Source organism: Chionomys nivalis, chromosome 19 (genome assembly GCF_950005125.1).
Source record: "Chionomys nivalis chromosome 19, mChiNiv1.1, whole genome shotgun sequence".
NCBI classification, from domain to species: domain Eukaryota; kingdom Metazoa; phylum Chordata; class Mammalia; order Rodentia; family Cricetidae; genus Chionomys; species Chionomys nivalis.
In genome coordinates this window covers 60,503,578-60,517,277 of record NC_080104.1, presented here as the reverse complement: position 1 = coordinate 60,517,277, position 13,700 = coordinate 60,503,578, and the positions used below count along the sequence as shown (strand labels likewise).

The 13,700-nt window shown below is 47.7% G+C and overlaps 1 protein-coding gene across 1 annotated transcript in view; it reads right to left on the bottom strand.

Annotated features, from left to right (window-relative positions):
• Nudt3 (nudix hydrolase 3) overlaps positions 1-13,700 on the bottom strand; it is a 48,757-nt gene that overhangs the window by 11,143 nt on the left and 23,914 nt on the right. The window contains exon 2 of the mRNA XM_057794671.1: positions 11,152-11,262. Coding sequence (XP_057650654.1) covers positions 11,152-11,262 — 111 coding nt within the window. The remainder of the gene's footprint in view (positions 1-11,151; positions 11,263-13,700) is intronic.

The window sequence follows — 13,700 nt, the reverse complement described above, 5'->3', positions numbered from 1 at the left end:
GCTATCCTGGGTTTTTTGCTTTTCCAAATGAAGTTGAGTACTGCTCTTTCAAGGTCTTTGAAGGATTTTGCTGGGCATTACTTACCAGTTTTAAAAACTGGAACTTAGTAGTTTCTCATTTCAGAAGCCAGGCATAGTGACTCACTCAGGAGACTGAGACAGGAGGCCTGGCATGAGTCTGAGGACAACCCGGATCACCCTGCCCAAAACAACAGAGAGAATAAAAAAGAGGATTTTGGGGGCTGGAGAGAAGGCTCAGTGGTTAAGAGCATTGCCTGCTCTTCCAAAGGTCCTGAGTTCAATTCCCAGCAACCACATGGTGGCTCACAACCATCTGTAAAAAGGTCTGGCACCCTCTTCTGGCCTTCAGGCATACAGACAGAATATTGTATACATAAATAAATAAATAAATATTAAAAAAAAAGAGGATTTCAGGGTTGAAGAATAGCTCAGGTGGGGTGTCTGCTGAGCATGGAGGCCGGGTGTGATGCTCAGGTGGGGTGTCTGCCGAGCATCGAGGCTGGGTGTGATGCCCAGGTGGGGTGTCTGCCGAGCATGGAGGCCAGGTGTGATGCCCAGCATCACAGATACAGAACAGAGAGACTCACTAGTGCAGAAAGGGTCTTTATGGAGATCTCCCCTGGGACCACTCCTTCAAACCATGGATGTCTTCACAGTTCTTAGAAGCCAGCTCTCAACTGTGAGTCTCCAATGCTGCCAGTAGTGTGAACTCGGGTATTTTTACCACCCACACGACAGCGAATGCAGGTCTGGACAGGCGTCAGCACAGCACCTGACAGCAGCCTGGCTCAGACATCCGACTCAGACACGTGGAAATGGAGTGCAGTAAGGCATTGGTGCAGACTTGTTCAGTCACCTATATGTCAAGCCCCAATCCAGAAGGAGCCTCTACCTGAACACTAAGAATCTGTCTTTGTCATCCATGAACAGAGACTGCTTCCTTGAACTCCAACAGCACACAGTACGGAGCTAGGCCGGGTCAGAATGCTGGCCTAGTATGTGGCAGGCGGGCAATTTAATCCCCCACAGTGCAAAAGCAGCCAAACACAAACCTGCCCCAAACAAATATACTGTGAACATTCTAGTATTTTCTATCTAGGGTTAGGCTGGCCTTGAACTCACAGAGATCTGCCTACCTCTGCTTCCTGAGTGCTGGGATTAAAGGCATGTACCACTATTGCCCAGTTAACAAAAATAGGCAACTGTCTTTTTATTTTATTTATGCTATTTTATTATTTGTTTGTGGCAGGTTCTCTATGTGGTATTCTTGGTTGGTCTGAAACTTGCTATGTAGACCAGGATAGCTTTGAACTCACAGAGATCCTCCTGCCCCTGCCCCTCAGTGCTGGGATGAAAGGTGTGCACCACCACACTCAATAAGCTATCTATATAAAAGAAAAACAAACCAAAAACCCTGGGGCTGGAGAGACAGCTCAGCAGTTAAGAGTACTAACTGCTCTTCCAAAGGACTGGGGTTCAAATCCCAGCACCCACATGGCAGCTCCTGTAAACCCAGTATCTGAACCTACACACAAAGACACATGCAGACAAAACGCCAGTACACACAGAGTAAAAAATATAAAAATACTATCTTTTTCTTTCTAATTGATACTTTGCCAGCATGTATGTCTGTGTAAGGTTGTCAGATCCTAGAGTTACAGACAGCCGTGAGCAGCCATGTAGTTGCTGGGAATTAAACTTGGGTCCTCTGGAAGAGCAGCCAGTGCTTTTAACCGCTGAGTCATTTCTCCAACCCTGTCTCTCCCATACGGGTGCACAGCTCAGAAAAGCACAAACAGGTAGGGCCCACAGACCTGCTTTACCGGTAGCTCAGGTGGGCCAGCTCTTTCCGAAGTGGGGTTCCCTCATGGTAGGTGTCTGGCAGGCACAGATGCCATCTCACCCTCACTATCAGAGCACCCAGATTCTGTTCAGTTTCAAAATGCACCTCAACTAGGGAAGGCATGCCTGAGCAAGGTACCCAGGGGTGCTGCACGGGACCATTTCGGGCCAATAGTTCCCAGCAGGATCACTTGCGGGAAAGATTTCTACCACTCTAGGGAGACTGGACAAAAAGAAACACTACATGTCTTGCACGTCAGGCAGGGACCTGAAACCTGGAACTACTGCAGGTATCTTGTGACCCTAAAGCGAAGGCCAAAAAACCCGGTGAGACACTAACCTAGAGCTGGGACCAGTGCTGTCAGCACTCAAGTAGCTAACCTTGGACAACTCAGGGTGGAGGCGGGTGCTAGTCAGAATGTTCATCTGTGGCTGACAGCTTCAGCTACTTTCTTGATTCAAAAAGCAGTTTTCCAGCCAGGCGGTGGAGGTGCACGCCTTTAATCCCAGCACTTGGAGGCAGAGGCAGATGGATCTGTGAGTCTGTGACCAGCCTGGTCTACAGAGCAAGTGCCAGGATAGCCAGGACTGTAACACAGAGAAACCCTGCCTTGAAGGAAAAAGGAAAACCAGAGGTGGAAGCTGAAGCTCTCTGAAGACAAATCCGTAAGAGTTAAAAGCTGTGGCTCGAAGCTCCCTGTGGAGGGCAGAAAGCTCAGCCCCAGAGGAGCTTCTGGGGGCAGCTCTAAGTCAAGTGCTGCAGGACACCCAGAAATAGGACGGGGTCTCAGCACACTGCACTGGCATGTGCATCTCTGGCAACTACACAGGGAAAGGACCACACTGAGGACACCAAGAAATAAAAGGCCAGCAGAGGGCCAAGAGAAGCAACCCATATGGTTTTCCTTTCAATGAAATATTTTAAGCATCAAACAAAAATGGGGCTGGGGAGTTAGCTATTAGCAAGCATATTCAGCTCTTGCAGAGGATCTGGGTTTGTTCCTAGCACCCACATTAGGGAGTTCACTACTGCCTGCAACTCCAGTTTTAAGAGATTGCATGCCTCCTGGCACCTGTAGAGAGCCAAGAAACATCCACTCCCGCGCACACACGTGCACACCACACATACACACGTGCGCACCATAGGATACTCTCTGAGATGAGATACAACCAGACTCCAGATTGACTCCCTGTGCAGTAAGCTCTGCTAGGCAGCTGACCTCTGTAGCATCAGTGAGCAAAGAGGAAGCTGCTGACTCTGCCTTTCAGGCAGATGGAAACCCTTATCTGAGCATTTGAGCCCAGTGTCCCGACAGTGGAGCATCTGGAGGCAGGGGGTGCAGTCAGTGTTTGCTGAAGTCACTGTGAACCCATACACACCCTTCCTAGTGACTCAAGATCCTTCCTGGAATGTGGAGCTGGATAGGAAAGCAACTGTTCTGGAAGACTCTGCTGGACTTGTTTCACTGAACAGGAGACTGGCTGTTATCCCAGTAATTCAACCTCTATTCAACAGGCTTCCAGCACCAGCTAGTCCAAACACAGCACAATGCTCTCTGCGAGCAGACTCTAATCTCCCTACTTAGCTACTGAATTAACTGCTCACCACTGGGTGCCATCCAGTTATGTGATAAGCTGAGGAGAAGAGTTTTTCTTTCCTTACTTCTTATTTAGGTTTTGACACAGAGTTCTGAGATAACCAGGATAACTCTTGGCCCTCTTGCCTCACTGTCCCAAATGCTGGGTACAGGGGCGGAGGCGCCTTTCCCAGCTCACAGATCATTACTCCAGTTTTTGGTTGGTTTTGTGTTTTTGTACAAGGCCTCCCTCTATGTAGCTCTAGCTTCTAGACCTTGCTGTATAGGCTAGGCTAGCCTCAGACTCATTGCGCTACCTACCTTTGCCTCCGGAGTGCTAGGACAAAAGGCACGTGTCAACACACGGCTACTTCAGCTGCCACATGGCAGACAGATAATTTGGGTAGTTATCTACACGGAAGTGTGCTATTGTTACAATACTTTTAAATTCTCCAATCCCATTAAATTGGTCACTTTTCTGACTATTACCTGCTAGCATTTAAGGGAACTAACACAAATGACCAAACTTACAAAATTCACCCTACCTATGATTGGGAGGTAGGGAAGATTTAATTGTTGACAGCAAGGAAACCCGGTTTGGTATCTTTGGTGCTTAGTTTAGAGAAACAAAATAATTAAAATAATTACAGCATTACTGTAGAGTGAGAGGACAATAGAGTGGCTCTAACTTAAAAAACAAAACAAAAAACGGAAAAAGGAACTGAAATGAAGGTTCCTATGGGCAAAGCTCAGATGCCCACTGGTCTTGCAAATGGGCAGGTACAGGGACAGAAAGCTATGGCTGGAGAGTAAGGGTCCATCCACCCCTCACCTCCACACCCACTAGCCAAATCACTCACACTATACTTAAAGCCTTAAAATCACCAATAAAAAATGAGACGCAGATATGAAAACACCAAGATCTTATCATGTAGCCCTGGTTAACCTGCAACTCACAATGCGGACCAGGCTGGCCCTGTGCTCACAGAGAGCCACCTGTCTCCGCCTCTTGAGTATGGGGATGAAAGGTGTGCACTGTCATGCTGGGCCTGGCTTTTTACATTTTTATCTATTACTTCAAGAGTGCATGTACACACACTCATATATAACAATGAGAATACAGAAATTCTCGTAAAATTTGGTTCTTTTCTCTACTATATGGGTCTGGGAGCTGAACATCAATCTGGCGTGGCAGCGACTATCCTTACAAGCTTAACCCTTTCTTTGTCTTTGAGACAGGGTCTCATGCAGCCCAGGCAAGCAACTCTGCTACCTGGAAATCACTATATAAACCAGGCTAGTCTCAGACTTGTAGGATACCTGCTTCTGCCTATTTTCAATTACATGTATTATTTTGTGTGTTTGCACCGAGCTCCTAAGTTGGGGTCAGAGGACAACTTGCAAGAGAACTATTGTTCCCTCTTTCTTCCATGGGCTCTGGGTATCACTCAGGCTGTAGTCTTGACAACAGGCGCTCTACCTGTCAAGCCCTCTTCTGCCACCTCATCTTTTATGTATTTCTAACGACCTTCCCTATTATGATTCGGATATTTGAGAATAGCCCGGAGACGCCTACTGTGGATAAGAAAGGCTTTGGCAGGCAAAAACACAAAGGAAACAGATGTTTCTGTTTCCAAATGTTCACATTAAAAAAAAAAAAATGCTTGGCCAGGCGTGGTGGTACACGCCTTTAGTCCCAGAACCTGGGAGACAGAATAGAGGCAGGCGGATCTCTGCAGGTTCAAACCCAAGCTGGTCTACACAGTAAATTCCAGAGCTCACAAAGGAGACATTGTCTTTAGCTGAGCGTGCTAATATATGCCTTTGATCCCTATTCGGGGGCCAGGAGCAGGTGGAGACAGAGTGAGAGCCAGGCAAGACAACACTACACAGTGAGACCCTGCCTCAGCGACAACAGATGAGCATGAATGCTTTGCCTGTATGTGTATGGCCCAAGGAGGCCACTAGGAGGTGTCAGATCCCCAGGGACTAGCGTCACCTGCAATTGTTAGCAGCAATGGTGCCAGGAATGGAACCTGGCTTCTCTGGAAGAGCAGCCAGAGCCATCTCCCAGCTCGATCCGAGTAAGATGGGTATGTGTCTTCTTCCTTTACTGACAACGTCCTCTTCGCCTATGAATGGGAAGGCCAGGAAGAACAGCCATGGCTAGCTCTCAGGTCCATCCGCAGGTGCGTGATTACTGAGCAAGACTGTGCTCTCTGACTCCTGGGCAAACTGAACTCCACACTGAGGCTTGCCCTCCCCTAAACAGCAGGAGCTGGACAGTTACAAAGCGAGCACAAGCAACTCAGCAGCAAGTCCGCAAGAACACAAGGAACTGCAAACGTGCCAAAGCAGTGTCCTCCTCAGTGTGGAAGTCTGTGAGGCTGTCTGCACTGTGATGATGGTGGTATGGGGGCGGGGGTCTGGCACACGGTAGGAATGCACCAGGATTGCTAGATGTAATAAAAGGACAATCTGGGACCAAGAATGGCTCTTTTTGAAGTCCTGCCACAAATTTTATGTGGGTGGGCATCTGGTTTCAACTCTCAAAGCCTAGAGTATAAGTCTATTCTAGTTTGTGACGATTAGCACTGGAGAATATATTAGTTACAACACATTTACTCTAGAAAGAGGAGTTGGGTCATCGGTCAGCAACCCGGAGAGAGGCTGGCAACTGCAGTGTGTGTGTGCAGAAGCTCCAGTGCAGCTCCTCCTCCTCACCCCGTCCTCTGTGTACCCATGCTTTCTGTGCATGAGTGTGTGATGTATGCAGGCCAGTTTCGAGTGCAGTAGTCAGAGCCACACCAGATGTCTTCCTCAATCCACCTTTTTAGTGTGAGTTTCTTTTGCTGTTTTTTTTGTTGTTGTTGTTATGTTTTGTTTTGTTTTCTGAAAGACAGGGTCTCACTGTTACTCTGGCTGGCCTTGAACTCATAGAGTTCTACACGTCTCTGCCGCTAAGTGTTGGGATTAAAGGGAACCCCACTGTACCTGGCTCACTTGTTACTTTTTATGTGAGTGCCAGGGATACTAACTCAAGTCCTCATACTTGCAATCACTTTACCGACTAAGGCATCTCCCCACCCTTGGTTTTGTTTGTTTGTTGGAGGTATGTGTCATGGGGCTGGGGGTGAACTGGAATGGTCATCGCCCTGCCCCGCCTCCCACATGCCAGGACTACAGTGCACCACCTTACCGACAGAACGGAGTCACAGACCTCAGATCTATGCCAAAGCAACAGAATAAACCCTACAGAGTTGTTAGGTTGTTTCCTAACTCATTTCTCTGTCTGAAAAAGTGCCTAAAAGACTACAGAAGGAGGCTGTGTAGCTAACATATATCAAATTCTAATCTATGTTTGCAGAGAACACTCAGTGACACCTCCTGCTGCCACTAATCCCCTCTAATGTACTTCTTGTTTGTCAGCAATCCAAACCAGCCTAGCTGATCCCTAGACAACCCAAATTGCCACCAAGGAATATTCCATTCTTCTGAGAGTTAATACTGACTGCTACCTGGTCAGGCTTCAGAGTGCCTCAGAAAAAAAAGCCTGTGGGCATGTGGTGAGGGATTACCTAGATCAGGGTTTGGGGGTGGGAAGAGCTGGGGTCCTGGGTTGAGTGAAAAGGAGAAGGGAGGTGAGCACCGGCACTCACCCACCTGCTTCCTAACTGCTGCCATGCGACCAAACCACTGAGCCCGGTCTCCAACCCGGAAAGACAGGCTTTCTCTGTGTAGCACTGGCTATCCTGGAACTCATTCTGTAGACCAGGCTAGCTTCAAACTCAGAGATCCACCTGTCTCTACCTCTGGAGCATAGAGATTAAAGGCATGCACCACACTGGCTGGCTATGCCCTGACATGAGCATGTATATGCTACAGATTGCGTGTGGAAATAAGAGGACACCTTGGTGAAGCTGGTTCTCTTCTTACATCTTTTTTTTTTTTTTGGGTTTTCGAGACAGGGTTTCTCTGTGGTTTTGGAGCCTGTCCTGGAACTAGCTCTTGTAGACCAGGCTGGTCTCGAACTCACAGAGATCCGCCTGCCTCTGCCTCCCAAGTGCTGGAATTAAAGGCGTGTGCCACCACCGCCCGGCCTCTTCTTACATCTTCATAAGGTTCTGGTTCAGGGACCGGACTCAGGTCAGGTTCACACGCAGGCTTGCGTGGTCAGTACTTCTACTCACCGAGCCATCCTGCCAGCCGTAGACACTTTCATCCTCCCAGTACTTCTGGAATACAATACGGGGACGATACCTTCTTTGTCTGCAGGAGCACAGGCAGGACTGCAGGGCTGTGCCGGCAGACAACTGGCAGCAGGTGAAATGCTAACTCAGGGTGTCCTCCCATGACAGGCATTTTCAAGCATCTTATACCTATTTCATTCACCCCTCTTCCTCCAAAGGGGTGCTATGTACTTTCCAGGGAGCATCCTTCCCTGACTCCTCAGCACACTTCCTACTGAAAACACCTGTGCAACTTTACTGCTTGTCTGCAGGAGAGGCTTGGATGCAGGAGCTGCATCTTGGCTGCCCTGTGTAACAGAAAGAGCTCAATGTGTGATTCTCAAAAAGCACAGAGGTGGTGAGATGATTCAGCAGGGAAAGGAGACACTTGTGCTGACAAAGTTCACGACCTGAACTCGATCCTCAGAACCAGTTCCTGCGACTCTCACACATGTGAGAGAGCATAGCATGGCTGAGCCTATAAGCACATTTACATGGGGGATGGGAGGGGAAGGAAAAACTATCCAGCCACACAAGGAAAAGAAGAGCTTTCCAGAGCTAGACATCAACCCAAATGTGCGCTGTAAGACAGAACTGTCAAGCCACTCCTGCAGACAAGCAGTAAAGTTGCACAGGTCCAGGCACATCTTCCCTTCATCTCTTTCATCTCTGGTCTTCTCCATCTTGCCTGAATCCACAACTGCATGACAGTAACTCAAACATCACTTTGCCTTAGGCACCCTGAAAACGACAGAAGCCAACCAAATCTAGACCTGATTCTGCAGCACGGATCCTCCTAACTAGTCCACAGTCCCATTCTTTTGAAATAACCAGGCAAAGGTTCTGAGAGTCCCAGACCTACGGAGGCAAAGTACAAAGTCATACTGTCCCTCAGGACCTACTTGCACCCTGAAAATCCTACGACCTCAGATGCTATAAGACATGAGACCCTCACTCTGCTCCAGAGCAAAGGAAAAGCATGTCATACTATTCTCTCAAATCTTCACATTTTTCAAATTCTGTGTGCATGTATACCTGCAGGCCAGAAGAGGACACCAGATCTCAATATAGATGGTTGTGAGCAGCCATGTGAGTACTGGGAATTGAACTCAGGACCTCTGGAAAAGCAGCCCGTGCTCTTAACCTCTGAGCCATCTCTCCAGCCCCATAAGCAAGTGGATTCTAAGAGTTTAAGGCGAGCCTGATCCCCTGTCTCAAAAACCAAAATAACAATCAACTCAGGCAGTGGTAGAACATGCCTTTAATCCCGCACTTGGAAGGCAGAGGCAGGCGGATCTCTGTGAGTTTGAGGCCAGCCTGGTCTACAAGAGCGAGTTCCAGGACAGGCTCCAAAGCTACAAAGAAACCTTGTCTCAAAAATCCAATTTAAAAAAAGTAATGGAGCTAGAGAGATGGCTCAGAGGTTAAGAGCACTGCCTGCTCTTCCAAAGGTCCTGAGTTCAATTCCCAGCAACCACATGGTGGCTCACAACCATCTGTGATGAGGTCTGGTGCCCTCTTCTGGGCTGCAGGCATACATACAGACAGAATATTGTATACATAATAAGTATTTTTAAAAAAATAAAATAAAAAATAAAAAAGTAATAATAATAATAATAATGATAACAACAATGATAATAATAATATTTTATCTTCTACTGGTCATTCTTTTATTATTTCTTTACTTATTTTATTTGTGAGGCAGAGACCCACCTTTTGCTCCTACATGATAGACTAAAGGTGTTTATTTATTGAGACAGTGTCTTGCTATGTATCCTACCTGTCTTGGAACTCAATTCTCTATATAAACCAGGTTGGCCACAAATTTACAGTGATCTTCCTGCTTCTGCCCCCAGTGCTGGGATTACAGGCATGAAACACTACAGCATGCTGGTCATTCTGAGAAGTTTCTGAAAGCCGAGTTATCACAGGCAGAGGCTCTACAGGTTTGAGCACAGTCATCCTTGGGCAGAAGTTAGTTTGAGTGTGATCTGAGAAATTGCTCTGCAGCACCAAACTCAATCTGCTGGGGGATTCAGGGAGAAGAATCCTTTCCTTCCAAATAGAGACCTATGAGGCACACATGCAGACCCTGATTTTGAAGGGTCTGAGGATGGCCAGGCTACAGCCACAAGGAGACAAGCCAAGGCAAAAGCCAAAGAAGCGACAAGGACAGTGAGGACAAGAAGGGAGGACTGAGATGTAGCTCGGAGAGAGACAGGCAGGACAAGAGTGACAGAGCCTGAAGCCTAGAAGAATGCTCTGGGTATGAAAACTCTCACGTGACTTCAGCAAGCGCTCGACCAGTAAGAATGTCAGGCAGGTTTCCACTGTTGTTTGACATAGGGCCTCACGTATGTAGCTCAGGCTGCCCGATTCACTATGCTGCCAAGGAGGACCTTGAACTTATGGTTCTCCTGCCTGTGCCTTGGTAGTGCTAGGATTATAGGCAGGAACAGTTTCTTCAGTGTTGGGGGTTAGTTAAACTCTGGGCTTCAGGAATGCTCAGTAACCACTCTGCAAACTGAGTCACATCCCCAGCCCACAGAATCTTTTTGCTTGGTTTTGGCGATACTAGGAGTTGACCCTTGCACATCTTAGTCAAGCCCTTTGCCACTGAACCGTATTCACAGGCCTGGTATGTCCTAAGTGCTATTTTATATGTCTGTAAAATTAGGCTTAACTCCCTCTACAACAAGCAACTAGATTTAAAAAAAATACTATGTGTGGCAAGGAAATACCTGAGGACAAGAGAACCACACTGCTGCATCCGTCACAAGTCCTAAGCGAGGCCCCATGGAAGAGTTGAGCACAGTGCTGCCCCTACAGGCTGAGGAGAAACACCAGCTGCTTCCTCCTGCGCTCGCTCGCGCGCTCTCCCCCCCCCCCCCCCCCCCCCCCCGAGGCTAAGAGCTCTTTTGGAGAGGGGAGACTACTGGGGACCGGCCCCTGGGTCTTGCACACACTAGGAAAGTACTCCTCCACCTGAGCCACATCCCTAGCCCTCCTGGGCTCTAAGTTCTCAAACTAAGGGAACCCAGGGCTCACAATTTGACTTTTGTTTATCCTGGCATATTTAGTAAGGTGTAGAGGTGTGGTCAAGGAAACAGCCCATGTAAGCTGCACACCATATGACTAAAACCCTACCATCTCTCAAGCTGCACTGTCACCAGCCACGGTGACAGGAGCCAGGGCCCCGTCTCCTGTAGGTAACAGAATGAGCTACACTAGCCAGCTGGTTCCCGTTAACACTGATACCTGATCTATGACAAGTACCAGAGATGAAGCTGGAAGAGAGCCACAGAGGTCACAAAGCCCTGCAGACATCACTAGATACACGCGCTACTGACAGCCTTCCTCCTACAGAGAATGCTGACAAGCACTGCATGTCAACACTGTAGCAGCAGGGAAGAGGTGGCCATTACATGCTCTCTCTGATCACAGCACACCACTCAGTAGTACCCACAGGCCTCTGCACATACCTCCTCGCAGACTTCCCGGACCGCTGCCACACTTGGCTCCTCCTCGGGCTCCATGCCTCCTCCAGGGACAATCCATCGGTCTGGATGGCGGCTACTGCTCACAAGCAGCACCTGAAGTCAGAGGTCACACGGAGGGTTAAACATTCAAGAAAACACTCACAAATCAGTCCAAATAGAAGGAATTCCACAGTAACTAAAAAACAGCTCTTGTTTACAGCCACAAATAACTTTTTTACGAGGTAGTGTCTCGTGTTGGGAACAGCAGGCATGCTGCCCAGTACATGCCAAGGGCATCTGCTGGGAACCACTGCGGGCTGTGGTCTTTACCCTCCCCTCACACCCAGCTGCCTGTCTCATCCTTCTCCCCTCCATTCTCCTCCTTCTCCTAAGCCCTGGGAACACAGAACTGATGCGCTGACAAATAGAACAGATGCACTGACAAGCCTGGAAAAGCTGAGACAGAGAGCCAGGAAATCAGTCCTTGTCTGTGGACGCCAGCACAGCCACACCGCTCTCCCCCAGTGCACGGCACACCCCGAGAGCTGAGCTCACTCTCGGCTCCGGAGCAGAACTTCTACTACTCACAGCTGCAACAACAGCCGACAAGAGCAGCTCTTTTTATTACTTTTAAATGTGATCATTTTATGTGCACAGAGGTACGTCTGTGCGCCATGTACATGAAGGCCAGAGGAGGGTGTCAGATCCACTGGAACGGGAGTTACAGACAGCTGTGAGCTGCCATGTGGAAGCTGGGATCTGAACCTGGGTCCTCTGGAAGAACACCCAGAGCTCTTTAATTGCTGACCCATCTTTCCAGCCCTGGAATTCTTTTATTTAATTTTTTAAATTTTTATTTATTTATTTTTTTAGGTATGCGTACTCTATCTGCACATATGTCTGCACGCCAGAAGAGGGCATCAGATTCTATTATAGATAGTTGTGAGTCACCATGTAATTTCTGGGAATTGAACTTAGGAACTCTGGAAGAGCAAGCAGTCAGTGCTCTTAACCCTTGGAGGATTTTTGTAAAAATGTATTTATTATGTATAGTGTTCTGCTTGCACACTAGAAGAGGGAACCAGGTCTCATTACAGATGGTTTTGAGCCACCATGTGATTGCTGGGACTTGAACTCAGGACCTCTGGAAGAGCAGCCAGTGCTCTTAACCTCTGAGTATCTCTCCAGCCACCCACCCCTCTGCAGAGTTCTTTTTTAATGCATACTATTCTTAGAAGTTCTGGCTGGGTCTAAGTAAAAACAAATATTTTTTAAATCTTTAATAAATGAATAAATCACTTAATAAATGCATATGAAATAAAAATCTACTAGCTAATAATTCCATAATGAGCATGGTGAAGCATGTCTATAATCCCAGAGTTTAGGAAGCAGAGGCAGGAAAATCAAGAGCTCCTGTCCCAGCATCAGAGAAAGGAACCAATACAGCTCCCAACCCAGGAGTCATCTCTGCTGGGATTGCCCCAGCAAGGATGACTTCTGCTTGTTCTAGAGCTACACTGGTTACCGCGTGTGAGTGTTCTGTCTGCATGTATGTGTATGGAAAAGGATAACACTGAACTGGAGACATGGCTCAGCAAGTAAAGGCACTGCTCCTCCTAATCACCTCTTACAGAGGACCCTGGTTCAGTTCCCAGTAGCCACATGGCAGCTCACAATGGTCTAAAACCTTCTTCTGCCCTCTGTGGGCACTGCATACATATACATGGAGGCAAAGTGTCTGTCACACAAAACAAAAATAAATAAAATTTTAAAGGGGGAGGCATCAGACACTGGAACTGAAGTAACAGACAGTTACGCACTGCCATGTAGGTTCTGGGAACTGAACCTACAACTCTGGAAGAACAGCAAGAACCCCAGCCCCTCTGAGGAGTTTATTAATACGATTATACCGTAGTTTACTTAACCAGCCTTCTTCTTTTGATTTTTGTTTGTTTTTCAGTGTTGGAGTCCAAACCAAGATCTTCTGCAAGCTAGGGGCATACTCTACCACTAAATCGCAGCCCTGCCAGCCTCCTGATGCACACCAGGGCTATTTCCAATTTCCTGCTGGTAGAATCAAGCTGCGATAAGCAGTCTTTATGCTAATCATCCCACACGTGAGCGAACTAGTAGACGTCATGGTTCACCCCACGAATTCTCACTCCAATGAAAAGTTTAGAGTGAGCATTAAGGTCTCTTAGCTACTTTTCTATTGCTGTGAAGAGACACCAGGATCAAGAAAGCATTCAATTTCGGGGGGGGGGGGCGGGGAGAGGGGAGAGATCAGCATCCTAACTGGGAATGGCGTGGGCTTTTTAAACCTTAAAGCCCACCCCCAGTGACCTACCTATTCCAACAAGGCCGCACCTCCTAATCCCTCCCAAACAGTTCCACCAACTGAAGAAATCAAACATTGAAGCATAAGCATACAGTGGCCATTCTCATTCAAATCACCATATATGATCTGATTTTGGAATGTTTCCCAGAATCTCATGTTTTCACAGCATTGAATCTCCCGCTTGTGGCATTTTTTTTTTAGAGTGTCAGAGCTT